The sequence below is a fragment of the Mangifera indica genome, chromosome 12 (genome assembly GCF_011075055.1).
Source record: "Mangifera indica cultivar Alphonso chromosome 12, CATAS_Mindica_2.1, whole genome shotgun sequence".
Lineage (NCBI taxonomy): Eukaryota > Viridiplantae > Streptophyta > Magnoliopsida > Sapindales > Anacardiaceae > Mangifera > Mangifera indica.
Window position 1 is genome coordinate 5,409,530 of NC_058148.1, and position 15,194 is coordinate 5,424,723.

At 32.6% G+C, this 15,194-nt stretch overlaps 1 protein-coding gene across 1 annotated transcript; it reads right to left on the reverse strand.

The window, feature by feature from the left end:
- Positions 1-12,877: 12,877 nt before the first annotated feature.
- On the reverse strand, positions 12,878-15,137 carry LOC123193154 (ankyrin repeat-containing protein NPR4-like). Its single transcript, XM_044605948.1, has 5 exons — positions 15,017-15,137; positions 14,377-14,856; positions 14,119-14,265; positions 13,563-14,005; positions 12,878-13,486 (listed from the first exon to the last, which is right to left on the reverse strand). The coding sequence occupies exons 1-5, from the start codon at positions 15,135-15,137 to the stop codon at positions 12,878-12,880; spliced, it is 1,800 nt and encodes a 599-aa protein (XP_044461883.1).
- Between the last annotated feature and the right edge of the window lie 57 nt (positions 15,138-15,194).

The window sequence follows — 15,194 nt, forward strand, 5'->3', positions numbered from 1 at the left end:
AATTTGCTAGTAGATTTCTTGGGATATTTCAGTCTTTATAGTTGCCACTCGCCAAAGTGAGTAATTAAGCATCCATTTCAATAGCCAAAAGTGACAGTAGGGGTGTGAGTGATAATTTCGAAAAGTCATTTATATATCTATTGAACTTTTGCCATTGTGAAATTTTGCAGCATGACCACACATGGACTCTCAAAGAGAAGCTAAGCTAGCTAATAGGAAATTGATCTACACATTTTAACTAGAATTGATCAGGATTAAATTACTTTACCACTCCTGTTAAAGTCTCAGTTTTTCATAGATAAAAGGACAAGGTTCACAAAACCTGGAAGAACCTAAGATGTCCAAAAGCTATAGTTCACTTAATGTAAGCGAAAATAATACCAATTCCAAGATTACAGGAAAACATACCCGGTTTACTAAATCTGACAATTGATGATGATTTGGTGATTCGATGCACTCCTGAGAGTATTCACAACACACTTTTCTGATTTGCTTCCTTGTTTCTGTAAAATTCTTCCAGAAAATATAATAGAAAAGTATTGTGCTTTTTGTAATTTTTGGCGTAAGAGTTCTTTATTTTTTTCCAATAGAAGTTACGCTAGTTTAAATGAAGAGGGAGAGTGACAGTTATTTTTAATAACTGTCAAGGGCAAAATTGAAATATTGCATATCATGGGTTAATATTGTATTTGTAACCTTAATGGATCGAGTCAACCCATCATAGGTGGACTAGATCCAATATCTCCCACTCATACATGATGGGGTGATCCGAATCATAATACTCTTCCATAGAAATCTTACAGAACAGAGCAATTCATACTAGCAAATGTGTCATTCGACCTTACGAGCAACCTGTACTTAAGAGCTTATTTACTATGTATTTGTTAGGAATATCATAGTCGCTTCAACTCAAAATAAAAATAAAGCGTTAGTCTCGTAGCACCCCAGACTTACTCGATAACATTAGCTCCTATTGATCTCTAATTTATTATTGTGTTATATTCCTATGTATCCATAATCAAGTCTAATCTCCTGTATGAGTGACATGACCGGCTAACCAATAGACACACGTAATATATAAGTCTTCCTCTTCTACTTGAAATTCTCAATTTAAACTTAGCTGTTTTTTTAGTCATGTTTCATAAACCGAATCATTCATGGCCATAGGTTTCAAGCTAAGATAGCAACACTGAAAATAAATATCAAATAATAACAAAGAGTCGAAAGGTACCATTATGAGGTAATCTTCATAAAGTCTCACACAGTGAAGCAGCAAGGATTCATCCTTCCACTACTTTCAATGGTCGTCTTATTTATGCACACATGGTATGAATCATGTGCTACAATGTGTATCTTTTCAAAAATGTCATTACCAACATTGTACAGATCTTAGTTCAGTCGCTGCACTCAGTGCTAAACTTGAGTTCTTAATCATCTCTCTAATCTTGCAGGTATCTTTATCAATTAAGAACTCATATTTGACATTTACAAGTTATTTGGATGTAGGGAATCCAAATTGGTCATTTTCAAATTTATCAAGTCATGACCTCATCTTGATTAATCATCAATGCGACATATCAAATAACTCATTTTTTGAGTAATTCTCATTTTCTAAGTGTGCTCTTTTAACGACATCAATCTCAAGAAACATGTCTCATCTTTGAATGCTCTCTTCAGCGTCAAAGGCGATTGCTCGTGTGAGAGAGCCAATCAAACTTATGTGACATTATCATCTTGTTAAGTTTTAAAAAACAATGTGTATATCCATAAACACCATGAATTCAAACACATAAAATAAATTTAAATCCTTTGATATTCGAACGTTGTGTTACAACTACAATATATACTTAACAAGTCAACTATTATATTCTACACAAGCTAAAAGACTTAACATGTGCAAGATGTACATTTCTTGAGATCAGTTTAGTTAGAGGATCAACAATCATATTAAGCGTAGAAATATATTGTACCATCACTTTTTTCTTCAAAATGATGTTTTTGACAAAGTTATATCTGGTGTCGATATGTTTGGTTTTATTGTGGAATTTGTGATCTTTTGTGAAAGCTATTGTAGTTTGATTATCACAATGTATAACTATAGGACCAACTGCTACGTCTAGTACACCTAAATTCTCAAAAAATCTTTTGAACTAAACAACTTCTTGTATAACAACAAAATATGCTACAAATTCTACTTCGATTGTGGACAAAGCTATGTACATTTGTTTCTTATTGCTCCAAGATATAGCGTCATTTTGGAGTAAGAAAACATAACCTGAAATTGATTTGCGTTGGTCTAAATCACCACCCTAGTCAATATCCGAATAACCAACAATATGCAAATCCTTTTTTTGATAACATAAACAATAATCCATAGTGTCTTTCAGATATCTCAATATCCTCTCAATAGCCTTCTAATGTTCTCTTCTTGGATTCGATAGATATCGACTAACTAATATGACAGCGAATCATATATCAGGATGAGTACACATCATCACGTACATGAGACTTCCAACCATATTTGAATAAGGTACTAGGGACATTTCATTTCTTTCATTTGAGTCTTTGGACACAAATCTTGGCTCAATGAATTGCCTTTTGACACAAGATTATCTACGGGCTTGCAGTTTCCTATGTTGAATCTACGCTCTTGTGACAGAGCCAAAAGTCTCTTTGAACGATCATTTTTTATTTTTATACATAAAATATAATCTGTTTTACCCATATCCTTCATGTCAAAATTTACAGATAACCAACTTTTTATAATCATCACATATTCCAAATCACTCCCAACTATCAACACATCATCCACATAAAGAGATAGAATTATAAATTTATCATTAGACCTTTTCACATGGACACAATGATCTTGTTCTAACATCTTAAAATTTTAAGACAATATCGCCATATGAAATTTTAAGTACCATTGTCTTGATGACTGTTTTAGGCCATATATAGATTTTTGGAGCTTGCATACTTTGCGCTCTTGCCTTTTACCATAAAACCTATAGGCTGATCTATGTAGATTTCTTCGTCAAACTCTCTATTAAGAAAAGTTGTTTTGACATCTATCTAATGCAATTCTAGATTTAAGTGTGCTACTACACCCAAAATGACACGAATTGAAGTAAACCTCATAATAGGCGAAAACGTTTCTTCATAATCTATACTTTCTTATTGGGTATAAACTTTTGCCACTAAGTGAGCTTTGTATCTATCTATTGAGCCATCTGTCTTTCGTTTAATTTTGAGAATTCATTTATTCCCAATGGGTTTTCGATCCGATGGTAAGTCCATTAGACTCCAAACTTGGTCAAGTTCCATAGATTTTATTTTTTCCTCTAATGTTTATTACTAATTTTCTTTATTGAGGGATGATAGAACTTCTTTGATATTTATCGTCTTCTAGAGGTATCGATGCCCCGGGCCGGGCTGGTTCAGGCTCGACCATCGGGCTAACGGGTCGGGCCGAGCCTAAAGCCCAAACAGTGATGGACTTTCAGGCCAGGCCGACCCATTAATATATGAAGGCCCAAGGCCCGACCCATATATAAATGGGCCTTAAATAGGTTGGGTCGGGCCGGACTTTGAATATTTTTTTTAAAATTATTTAAAATTTTTAAACAAATTATAAAACATAAATAAATATATATTATAATAATATTCAAATGGATTGAATTCATTTGATACTTGATCTATTTGTAATATTTTGTAATGATAAAATTAAAATAAAAATAAAATTATAAACACAAAGAATTATTATTTATGAATTTAGATATCTTCTGAAAGATAATTAATGAGAGAAAATGAGATTGAAAATATAATAAAATAATTAAGATTAGAGATTTGTAAATAAAAGTGAAAATGAAGAAAAATTAAATAGGTTTATATAAAAAAAATAAATTAATTAAAAAATTTAAAAAAAAAATAAAGGCCAAGGCTTCTGCTACAAGGCAGAAGCCTTGTTTGGCTTCTGCCTTGCGACAGAAGGCAGAAACACAAGGCAAAGGCAGAAGGTAAAAGGCAGAATTCTACCAGCTAAAATTAAAAAAAAAATCTAAACAGTATCGGGCTGGGCCGGGCCAGCCCACGGGCTTAATATTAAAGCCCGAGACCCGACCCAGTAGGCCCATGGGTCTAGCCCGACACGCTACAGTACCAGGTTGGGTTTTCTCGTGTCGTGCCTCCATTCAACCTGTCCCAATTGACGTGTCTATCGTCTTCTGAAGGAGCAGTTATGACAACTTCATTTTTTATTTCGAAACGTCTCTTAGGGATTCAAGAATGTTTACTCCTATGTAATTGAGGATCTTCGCTCTTACTATCCGAAATAAGTTGGAGCTTAACTTCACTGCTTTTACTATCTATAACAGGTAGAGATATTGTCTCTTGTGATACAACTAATGGTCATTGGGATGAATCTTCTCTACATTCCTCTTCCGTTTCATACAGATGAAGACTTTTACCAATATCACCATTTTTAGGGAATTCATCTTCTATGAATGTCGCATCTTGAGATTCTATTTTAGTTATTCTTCCATCAGAGTTTTCTCTTATGAATACGTACCCTTTGGAGTGTTTGAAGTATCTTATAAAGATACATTTCTTACCTCTTGGACCCAATTTTCCGAATTTATAGAATGTGTCATAGATATATGCAGCAAACCCCTAAGGGTGCATCATGTTTAATTTAGGTTTCTTACATGTCCATAACTCATAAGGTGTGGAAGTTACTGACTTAGTGGACACACGGTTGAGTATATAAATCGCAGTCAATAAAACATCTCCCCAATACGAAATTGGAAGATTTGCTTACGCCATTATAGACCTAACCATTTCTAACAGTGTTCGATTCCGTCTTTCCACTACACCATTTTGTTACAGAGTTCTAGGAATCGTTAATTGCCTCAAAATTCCTTTTTCACTATATAATTTCTTAAATTCGGTAGATAAATATTCACGACCTCAATCAGTTCTCAAGGTTTTTATTATTTTTTCTAACTGATTTTCAACCTCATTCATATAGTGTTTAAAACAATCTATTGCTTCTGACTTATGGGAAATCAAATAGACATAACCTAAATGTGAATAATCATCTATGAAAGTGATGAAATAGAATGCTCATTTTCTAGCTCTAACATTCATAGGACCACAAATATTTGAGTGTATAAGTTACAGAAGCACATAAGCTCTAACTGCTTTGCCAAAAGGTTTTCTAGTAGTTTTTCTTGCTAGACAATGCTCACAAATAGACAAATCTAATTTCGCGACACGTCCTAATAAACCTTCATGGGCTAGTCTGTTCATTCTCTCTTGGCCAATATGCCTTAATCTAGCATGTCATTTATTTACATCTACATTTAAACTATTAGGAGTTGCAAATAATGAAAAACTAACAGTATTATCATTAATACAATGTAAGGTGTCCAACACCATAAAACCTTCAAATAGAAATCCACATCCATAAAACACATCATTATAATAAAGTTTAACCAAGTTTCTAGAAAAATAAAACAATATCCTAGTTTTAACAGAACCATTACAGAGACCAGATTTTGTTGAATTTCTAGAGCATATAAAACTTCATGTAGGTACAAGGTTTGACCACCATGTAAAACCAATTTGCATGTGCCCATTCATTTTATTTAAACTTTGGTATTATTACCTACATATGTCCACTGTGTTTCCCTCGGTATTTGAAGAAATTCTACGAAAGTGTCTCTGTCATGAGTTACATGTTCTATGGCTCCTAAGTCTACAGTTCACATAGGATGAGATTCAGTTATGAAAACGGTACTGAAAATATAAATCTCACAATTTGAGATAAAATAAGGTAATACCTTTTTCGGCTTCATGCATTCACGAGCAAAATGACCCTTGTTACCATAGTTACAATAAGTCAGTTTTAACTTATCTTTTTTCCCAGAATGCTTACCTCTTTTGTGCTTGAACCATTTATTCTTGTTCATAGGTCCTTAGACGATCTCTTTCCCTTTTCCAGATTTTTGCCATTTTCTTTTATAGCCAAAAAATTTCTTCAAACTGGACTCAACAACATATGCACGAGTATTTGGTCTAACATCCTCTAGACGCTCAACTTCCAGTTCAAGATGGCGAGCAATATTATCAAGAGTCCTAATATTGTCATTATGGGTCATATTCACTTTCATATGCTCCTAACTATCAGGAAGAAATCGTATAACAACCTGCACTTGTTGTTCATCAGTCAGTTCATGCCCAGCTTTCTTCAGCGCAGTTATCATGTTCAACATTTCCCTCAGATATTGCTTCATCGGTTTATTGAGAGCTTTCTTATATGTATCAAATTTGATGGTCAACCATCTTAGTTTAGAGACAGTCGTTTCTCCAAACTTTTCTTTCAATGCCACCCACATAACATTTGCAATTTCAAATTGCTTATACTGATAAGCAGTATCATCATTCATTGAGCTGATGAGTATACCTCTGGTAGTCGAATCTTTCTTTTTCCAGGAATTATAAGCGTCCATATCATGCTTATGTTGAGCATTGTTAGGATTCAACCCCTCAGCCAGCTAGGGCTCTTCCATTACCTGATTAACAGCTTCCAAGGCATCCTGTTCATCTAGGATATAGTGCATTTTCATTCTCTATATTTTATAATTGTCCCCATTCAGTCTTTCTCCTTTATTCAAATCGGTAATTATGTTTTTCGAAGCAATTTCTATATATAACTACAAAGATACGCAACACAACACCAACAATAAGATATATACACATTTTATTGTCGCAATTGTGCATTAAAAATTAAAATATGTCACATAAGGTATCGAATCGAAAATTCACTATATTCCTAATCATCGTCTATGATATAAATGTTTCACATTTTAACAATTAATCCAATTGCATCAATGTATATTCTAGACGAGAATAATTAAATTCTACCAATTTCAGAAATCCCACAAATACCCATAAAATATATTATATTATATCATCATGAAGTTCAACATAGCCATAATTAATAAATAAACAAATACGCATGAAAATAAATATGGACATGAAATTCAATAACTATGATTATTCTTGACTTAAACTAGAATCTGAACTCTCTTTGATCCGTGGTTTATAATTGTTAAAACATGACATTTTAACAATCAATCAATCTTCAACTCGATACCAATTCCAGAGACGATAAACATCTTCTATTTTTTCAACAATCCTCGGAGTAACTTTATCAAATATAAAGTTTTTGCACTATTTGCGATAGCTAACATACCTCGCACTCCGCTGATTTGGGAATATAGAAAGAGCTATTGTATTTCTTATATTCATAACAATGTTCCGCTCTTCTATCTTTTGTAACTCATACAAGCAATCCCAAAAATTCAATACATTCTTGTCATCCTGGATAATATTAGTGATTATATTGGTCCAATAATCAGACAATGACATCAATAGACCATAAATCCTTTCATTATAAGTTAGGGATATGCCCTCATTTCTCAATTCTAATATACTTTCAATCATAGTCCAAATGTGAGTGAAGAAGTTATGCTCCGAATTCCTCTTATAGTTCAGATAGTGGTCTTTAATCAATATGTTCACCCTATTATGACCAACAAATGGATAATAATAAATTATACGTGCAAAACAATATAAACAACACATGTTCACATGTTTAGCAATGTATAATTCAAAATCATGATCAAAATAACACTTATAAATGTTCCATTCATGTATAAACAGATCATACAGAATAGAATTTGAATTAATATTAGCTTTCAGACATAAGTTGAAGCATGCACGCGCTCCCACTCGCCAAAACACTAGCTCATGCGCCTCTACACGTCGGAACTAGGTCATCACGCGCCTTCACGTGCTGGTTCAATTTCTCACGCATCAGTCAAATGCTGACCATTGATCGATTAACATTTGACTCGGTTTCCTATGGGTCAGGACCCGAGTTAGGTCAACACAATTGACTAAACGGGTTGACCCGTTGACTATCAGGTTTGAACATACTGTTGACCAATCAGGTCGGGCAATCGGGTTTTCCCAACCCGATTGTGACCCGCAATGCAGTATGAACCCTAATATTTGGACAGCAAAATTGGCCATCTTTCGGCCACCCTACGATGACAATTTCATAAGGCTTTTGAAGCCCATGAGGTGTAGATTAAGTTCCATGAAATTTCCGATGACGAAGTCGCCGAATTTCGATGAATTAAATGCAAGAAAGTCATGGTTTCGGGTGAAAAATAGGCCACTAAATTTAGTCCAATTTCATGCGATTTCGGTGCAATTTTTTTTAATTAAACATGCATCTCATATCTAGAATTCATCCTAATATGATTCTAAACATCAATTTCACAAAATTGCAATGAATCCATCAATAAACATAAACGTCTGTACGCATTATTTAAAAGAAAATTTACTATTCACGTAAATTAATTTCTAAACATGTTTTCTAATCATGTTTATATCACCAGCATTACAATTGCACATATATAATATTGCTCTGATATCAATTTAAGCGAAAATAATACCAATTCTAGGATCACAAGAAAACATACTCGGTTTACTGAATTTGACAATTGATGATGATTTAGTGATTTGATGCACTTCTGGGAGTATCCACAACACACTTTACTGATTTACTTCCTTGTTTTTGTAAAATTCTTCCAGAAAAAAGAATAGAAAAGTACTGTGCTTTCTGTAATTTTTGGCGTAAGAGTTCTCTATTTTTTTCCAATGGAAGTTACGCCAGTTTAAATAAAGAGGGAGAGTGGCAGTTATTTTTAATAACTACCAAGGGCAAAATTAGAATATTACATATCATGGGTTAATATTGTATTTGTAACCCTAATGGATTGGATCAACCTGTAACCTCTCATAACTATTGGGTGTGTTACAGAAAAACGTCAAAAGTTCCCCTATTTTAGAGGGCCCAGGGAATATTTTCTCTTTTTAATTATACTTTGTAACACTCCCAATTAGCAATTCACATAAATTAGTCCTACCAACCGACTGAATTTTTATCAACTTAATCACAATTAATTAAATAAGTACATAATAATAACCATTATAAAAATTATCACCCACAGAACTTTATAATCAATTTTCATAACTAGCCATATATATATACATATATAAATATAGCTATACAAAATCATATACATAAATAGATATAAGAAACAACATATACACATATCCACCAATATCTACATCAAGTATATATATATATATATACATATATTCACATATACATCAAAACATATAAATCAACAACAATATGGTGCCTTCCTCCCCTAGCCTCATGTCTCACTAGTGTTCCCCAGGAACCTTTGCTGTATCTCTTTACCTGTAAAATATTAAATTAAACGGAGTGAACGACTATGACTCAATAAGAAAATCATACTCAACACTTAAAGTATTTCATACCAGTACTAATCTCTTCCATACTCAGCGTGTCTGAGTTATTTACAACTAAATAATTGACACAGAACACGTATTAAACACATATCATAATTCTTTTCTTTCACCCATTTATTTATTTCTTGACTATACAAATATGATTCACTCGTTACGATTTATGCATATATAAGTGTCATGACTTTTTTATTTTCTAATCGTAAATCTTTCTCAACTCTTTATCAGCCACATAGGCTTGCATGTATGGTTCTAATGCAATTTACTTTCATAAAATATTTTCTGACCGGTCTAGACTACATATGACAGTACTTGTAGTTATCATAAAAGGTACAATTCTCTCTTACACGCATATTTTATTTTTTTCTTTGCTGTCCACACAGTATAACTAATATTTTTCTTTGCTGTCCACACAGTACAACTAATATTTTTTTCTTTACTGTTCACACAGTATAGCTAATATTTTTTTCTTTGTTGTTCACACAGTACAACTAATATTTTTATTTGTTGTCCACATAGTACAGTTGGTTGTCCACACAGTACAATCGATATTTTTCTTTGCTGTCCACACAGTACAACTACGTGTAAGGATTTTAAGTAGGTTTTCTGCTTTCCTGTATCATATGAGTCATTATAAAACCAAAAATACTTATTTTTTATTTTCTGAAAACATGCATAACTTAGAAAATGTTTTTCCTCTTTCTTTATTTTTTTTTTCCGAATCATGCATATGTTATGATTCCTCATGTATGCATGTATAACCATAATATGAAATATGTCCAGTCATTATTTTCCTTTATTCTTTTCATTCCTTCTCAAACATCATATTATTTTCTCATGCATTTATATATATATCATGCCTCAAATTAATTTCAATTATACAATATAAACTTAATATAAGGGTTATTCCATATATCATGCATATAATTAAACAAAATTAACCTATATCACATAAAATGATATTTTTGCCCTTATGGCCAAACATTACATCATGAATCCTAATGAATTTCTGTATCTTTTTAAGCATAAATCACCTTAATTTTAATACCTTACACCCTTATATAAATAAAAGTTATTTAAATAACCTAACTCAAATTACTTCAAGTATATAAAGTATGAAATTCTTACATTTTCTTTGTTAATTTGGTGATTTAAGTTTATCCTCATTATTTTCTTCTTTCTAGCAACCTTAATCAATCAAAAATATAATCATCCATCAAAACCCTAAATTTGACATATCTTAAAAATTAAATTTTTTATCTTAGAACTGACCAGAATTGATAGATCTACACTTTTTATAACTGGAGGCTTTGGAAATTAGGTGGTTTAGCTAGGTTTTTGGATGAATTTTGATTAAGGGAAAATTTTAGCAAAAATGGAAGGCTCTTGGCTAAAATGAAGAAGAAAATGAATAGGGTATATGTTTTATAAGCCTTTTGGACCATTTTGCCCTTAATCTTTTCCCTAAATGACTATTTTATCCTTAGCCAATTACCAAAAACCCTTAGCACCACCATATAATTTCAAGTGTGCCATTCAATTTTAATTCCCACTTTGTCCCTTAAATCCTTCTAAAATGATCATTTTACCATCTTTGAAAATTATTGCTCATTTAGTAGTTTTCTATAATTCTTTTGCAATTTCTTTAGACAATAAGTTATAAAATCAACTCTAGGGGTAATTTTGGAAGTGGAGTTTACTGACACACCTGAATTCGGATGTTACACAACCCATCATGGATCGACCGGATCCAATACTTAATCGAGTTCAAATGATCACGGGCTGTCAAGCCTCCTATATGGAAAGTTAAGAGAGGTTGACGTAATTGGAAAATCCAAAAAATCTTAGGTCAAACTGATCAGTAGACATGACAGTGGGTTGTGTCAAAAAGTGGCCCACCGTGCCAAGCCTAAGGCTTGCATAGTCACAAACCTTTGTGTCTGGCTGGTTTGCAAAATTATATAGGCCTACAACACGACCCATGATACAATGGTTGTGCTATGCCAAACCCCTAACGGGTCATCCACGAACTTTTGGCAAGTCGGCCAGATAATTATATATACTTTTTTATTTTTTTCAATTTTTTATTATTTTTTGTTATGTTTTTTAGATTTTTCATACTAATCTTTTAGTTTTTTTTTTTCATAAAACTAATAACAAATAATTAATAAATTTAGATTCCTAACATTATCGTTTGGTTTTCTTATAAAATTAATAATAAATTTATTATTACTTTTTAATTTTTCATAATATTATTGAATACTTTTGGATTTTTTATATAGTAATAAATAAATAATAATTTTTTTAAATAATTAATAAAATTTTTAAAAAATTGTATGTAGTGCCATGCTAGGTCGGGCTTCATGGCCTGCAGGCCCATTCATGGGCTACTATAATGCGTGTTGGGCCCTCACAAGTTGTGCCAAAAAATAAGTTCGTATTGGGTTGACCTTTTAATGTGTTTATCGATTGGGTATAAAGAGAGAGATGACATGACCAAAAAGAAAATGGGTCGAATGAAGTCACATTGATAAAGTTTCCTTTCGATAAGAAAGTCTTTTAACTTTATTATAACCTAAATTTTTGTGTCTTTACAACTTATATTCTCCTACCATGTACATATATGTCTAACAACTTTTATGTATTTTATCAATATAGAATTTATATAAAGATGATACAATTTTTTCATACATACAAAATATTCTTCTTCAATATAGTAAGAGAGAGACAATAGTTATAGAGAATTTCAAATACACCAACAGATTTTAGTTTAATTATGCATTTAGGACTTTTTCCCTATGAATTAAAAATTTAAAACATTTTTTTTTAATCTATCCAATGGATATGAGATTCCATGGCCCAGAAACAAAATTTAGAAGAAGCATGTAAGTTTATTGGAAGTGAGAAGGAAGATCAAAACTCTGTGATTCAATCCTTTGTAAGTTATGACTTCATATCTATATATAAAAAAATAAAATAGATTTTTACGAGGACAAATTATGCAATAAAATTATGTATATACAATTAATATATCTTCATATGATTGAATAATTTTAAATTAAAGATAAAATAATACATAATCGTATAACTTAATTTTGTAATAAAAAATGTTTACTCATGACACAAAAGGTGGGATAGGATAGTGACGAAAATTAAAGTAATATTATATATATCTATTTTAAGTATATAAATATATATATATATTTACATATGATATCACATAATTAGATATTATTTTATCCTTAATTTAAAAATTTTAACGATAATGGCTAAAATCTCATCCGAACCGTAATAAAAGAAGTATAAATATTCTTATCGTAAGTGGAATGTGGTGGGAAGTTGAGCTTATGCAACAGTAGAATGTCGAAAGAAGTAACTAAGACCAATAATTAAGATATATAATTGAATTGAAAAGCTTCTGTTTCAGATTATAGAACATAATACATGTATTTATTACTATTATAGCAAATTATGATAGTTTTAATGGCTTAAACAGAAACCTAGACTGATATGTTGAACAAAATATGTCTCTTAGAAGGGGATATTGCAGCATAACAAAGAGAGTAACCGGTACAGAAGCTAGTACAGCAGTAAGAATGGTGAAGCAGTTTAATCTGTCATGATAAGCTAAGAAGAATGTTGTGCTAAAACCCACCATCATGCTAATTATAGATACGAACAGTGTTGAGAGTCCAACCATCAGCTTAAGGGGCAAGGACTTGACAAAATCATCTTCTGCATAGCGTGATGTAAGGATATACAGAAACATCAGAATCGAGATTGTGGAGGAGGATAATGCGATTGCATCTGACAAAGCGAAAACCTGAAACAAAGACTCTCTTAGATAAATCGGAGTTCCTATATTATTATCGTTACCACCCGGAACACTGAAGGCTGCTGCGAACATCATAGTGGTAATCAGTGTTGCCACAACCATGCAAGAATCAGCTGTCTTTTTCATCCACAATTCTCCATTTTTCAATAACTCTTTGTGCTCTTCGGTGAAAATCTCTTGAGGTGTTTTGCCTTCTGAATTTTTTTTCTCTCTAAGCGAGGGTTGAACTATCTTTTCAATCTCCTATCATCATTAACAAAAAGAAATTTTTATATGGCAGAAGTATTATGGAGAATAGTTTTGATCTACGGAAGAGTACCTTAAACCATAACAGTTCTCGCTGCATCTGTAGAGCTGCTCCGGATACGATGCTGACTCGGTTGGAGTCTGGGTATTTTGCAATCAAATGCAATATGTTATTCTGGTTATTATCTTCAAAGTTGCCCATTAATTCCTTTGTGAAGGCTGTCTCGTATATTAGATTGAATATATTGGCATGACGGTGCAAAATAGCAATGTGAAATATGCTATGATTATTGTCATCCAGTTCATATACCACATCAGGATAACGGCAAATGAGCTCTGCCAGGAATTCGAAGTTCCCCAATTTAGCTGCATCAAACAGCAATTGTGAAGGTGTTCCGATTAGTTTCGTAAGCTCCGAGTCGTCTCGTTTTAATATTTCTTCCCAAAGACATCTGACTATTTGAAGAGCTTGAGTTGATATCAACTCCTTGCGAGACATGAATTTCAATCCTGGTACTAAAAGGAAGAATCAAATTGTGTAATTAAATTAAGGTGACAATAAGAAGCACGAATCAATGTAATCAAATGTATGAATATATTAAGCATTATCATGTATTGGAGAAACTAACTTAAGGTGATAAGCCCCTTCAAGAATCCTCCATTTCTGCCGGCAAAAGTTGAAGGCATTCGAGCCAAAACATGCAAAGCTGTTTCAGAATTCCTGTCACGACCCACAGCAAGTTCTGGATGATCTTTGAGCATTTCCAACGCTAGATCTGGACAACACTCACACTATATCTTTTGATATCATAAATAAAATTGTTGATTATGTGATGTGATGCTATCAAACATGTTGATTAGAGAATAAGATTTGGATGTAAACTTACCGAAGAAACCAGTATTGATAAAGGTGAACAATACAGCAATTCGGTCCTTTTCTTTCAACATATCTTTAGTTTCATCGTATAAAAAAGACGCCATATCTCCCTGAGCAAACACAGCGGCTATATGAAGTGGGATCATATTTTCACAGCCTCGGATTGTTAGAAGACGAGGATTTTTCATCAACATTATCTTGGCAATTTGTATCGCTCCAACTGCAGCAGCAAAACAAAACGCAGAGTTTCCATTTTCATCTTGCAGCATCAATTCTTCTGGTTCCATCAGTTTTACCAACTCCTCTACAAAGCTAGTTTGTCTTGCTGCTGTTGCAATATGGAGAACAGTTTGGTTTCCCTTTGTTATACTGGCACACAAAATTGATCGAGGATATTGTCCAAAAATATGCTTAGCCATTCCCCAGTCACCTTTTAATGCAGCCTTATGAAGGGCCACACATGTGCTGAGATATTTGCTTCGGTTTTCTCCTGTGTATATTAAGAAAAAAAAAGTTAATTTATTTCTTCAATCGACACATTTATATGGGAAAATCTGCATCATCTCATTTTTTTTTTTATAACTTAGAGAGAATATTGTTGAATAAAAATTATATGGAAAGGAAAATTCACTTGAAAGATCATAGCTTACTTGACAGTAGATTCAATGAAGGCCACATAGTTTGAATTGAGCCACCATTTGGGATCTCATTTGGAGCTACGGGAGCATTGGCTGATGAATCAATATTGATTATTACTGCATCTTGCATCATAATTTATGATGGTGGTACCCCTTTATCACCTTTATATATGCGCATGCACAAAGGGAA

Coding starts and splice junctions, on each gene's coding strand:
- LOC123193154 (XM_044605948.1), bottom strand. CDS start 15,137: ATGATGCAAGATGCAGTAATAATCAATATTGATTCATCAGCCAATGCT. Junction 14,006..14,118: donor GAAGGGGCTTATCACCTTAA/GTTAGTTTCTCC, acceptor TCTTCCTTTTAG/TACCAGGATTGAAATTCATG. Junction 13,487..13,562: donor GAGAACTGTTATGGTTTAAG/GTACTCTTCCGT, acceptor TAATGATGATAG/GAGATTGAAAAGATAGTTCA.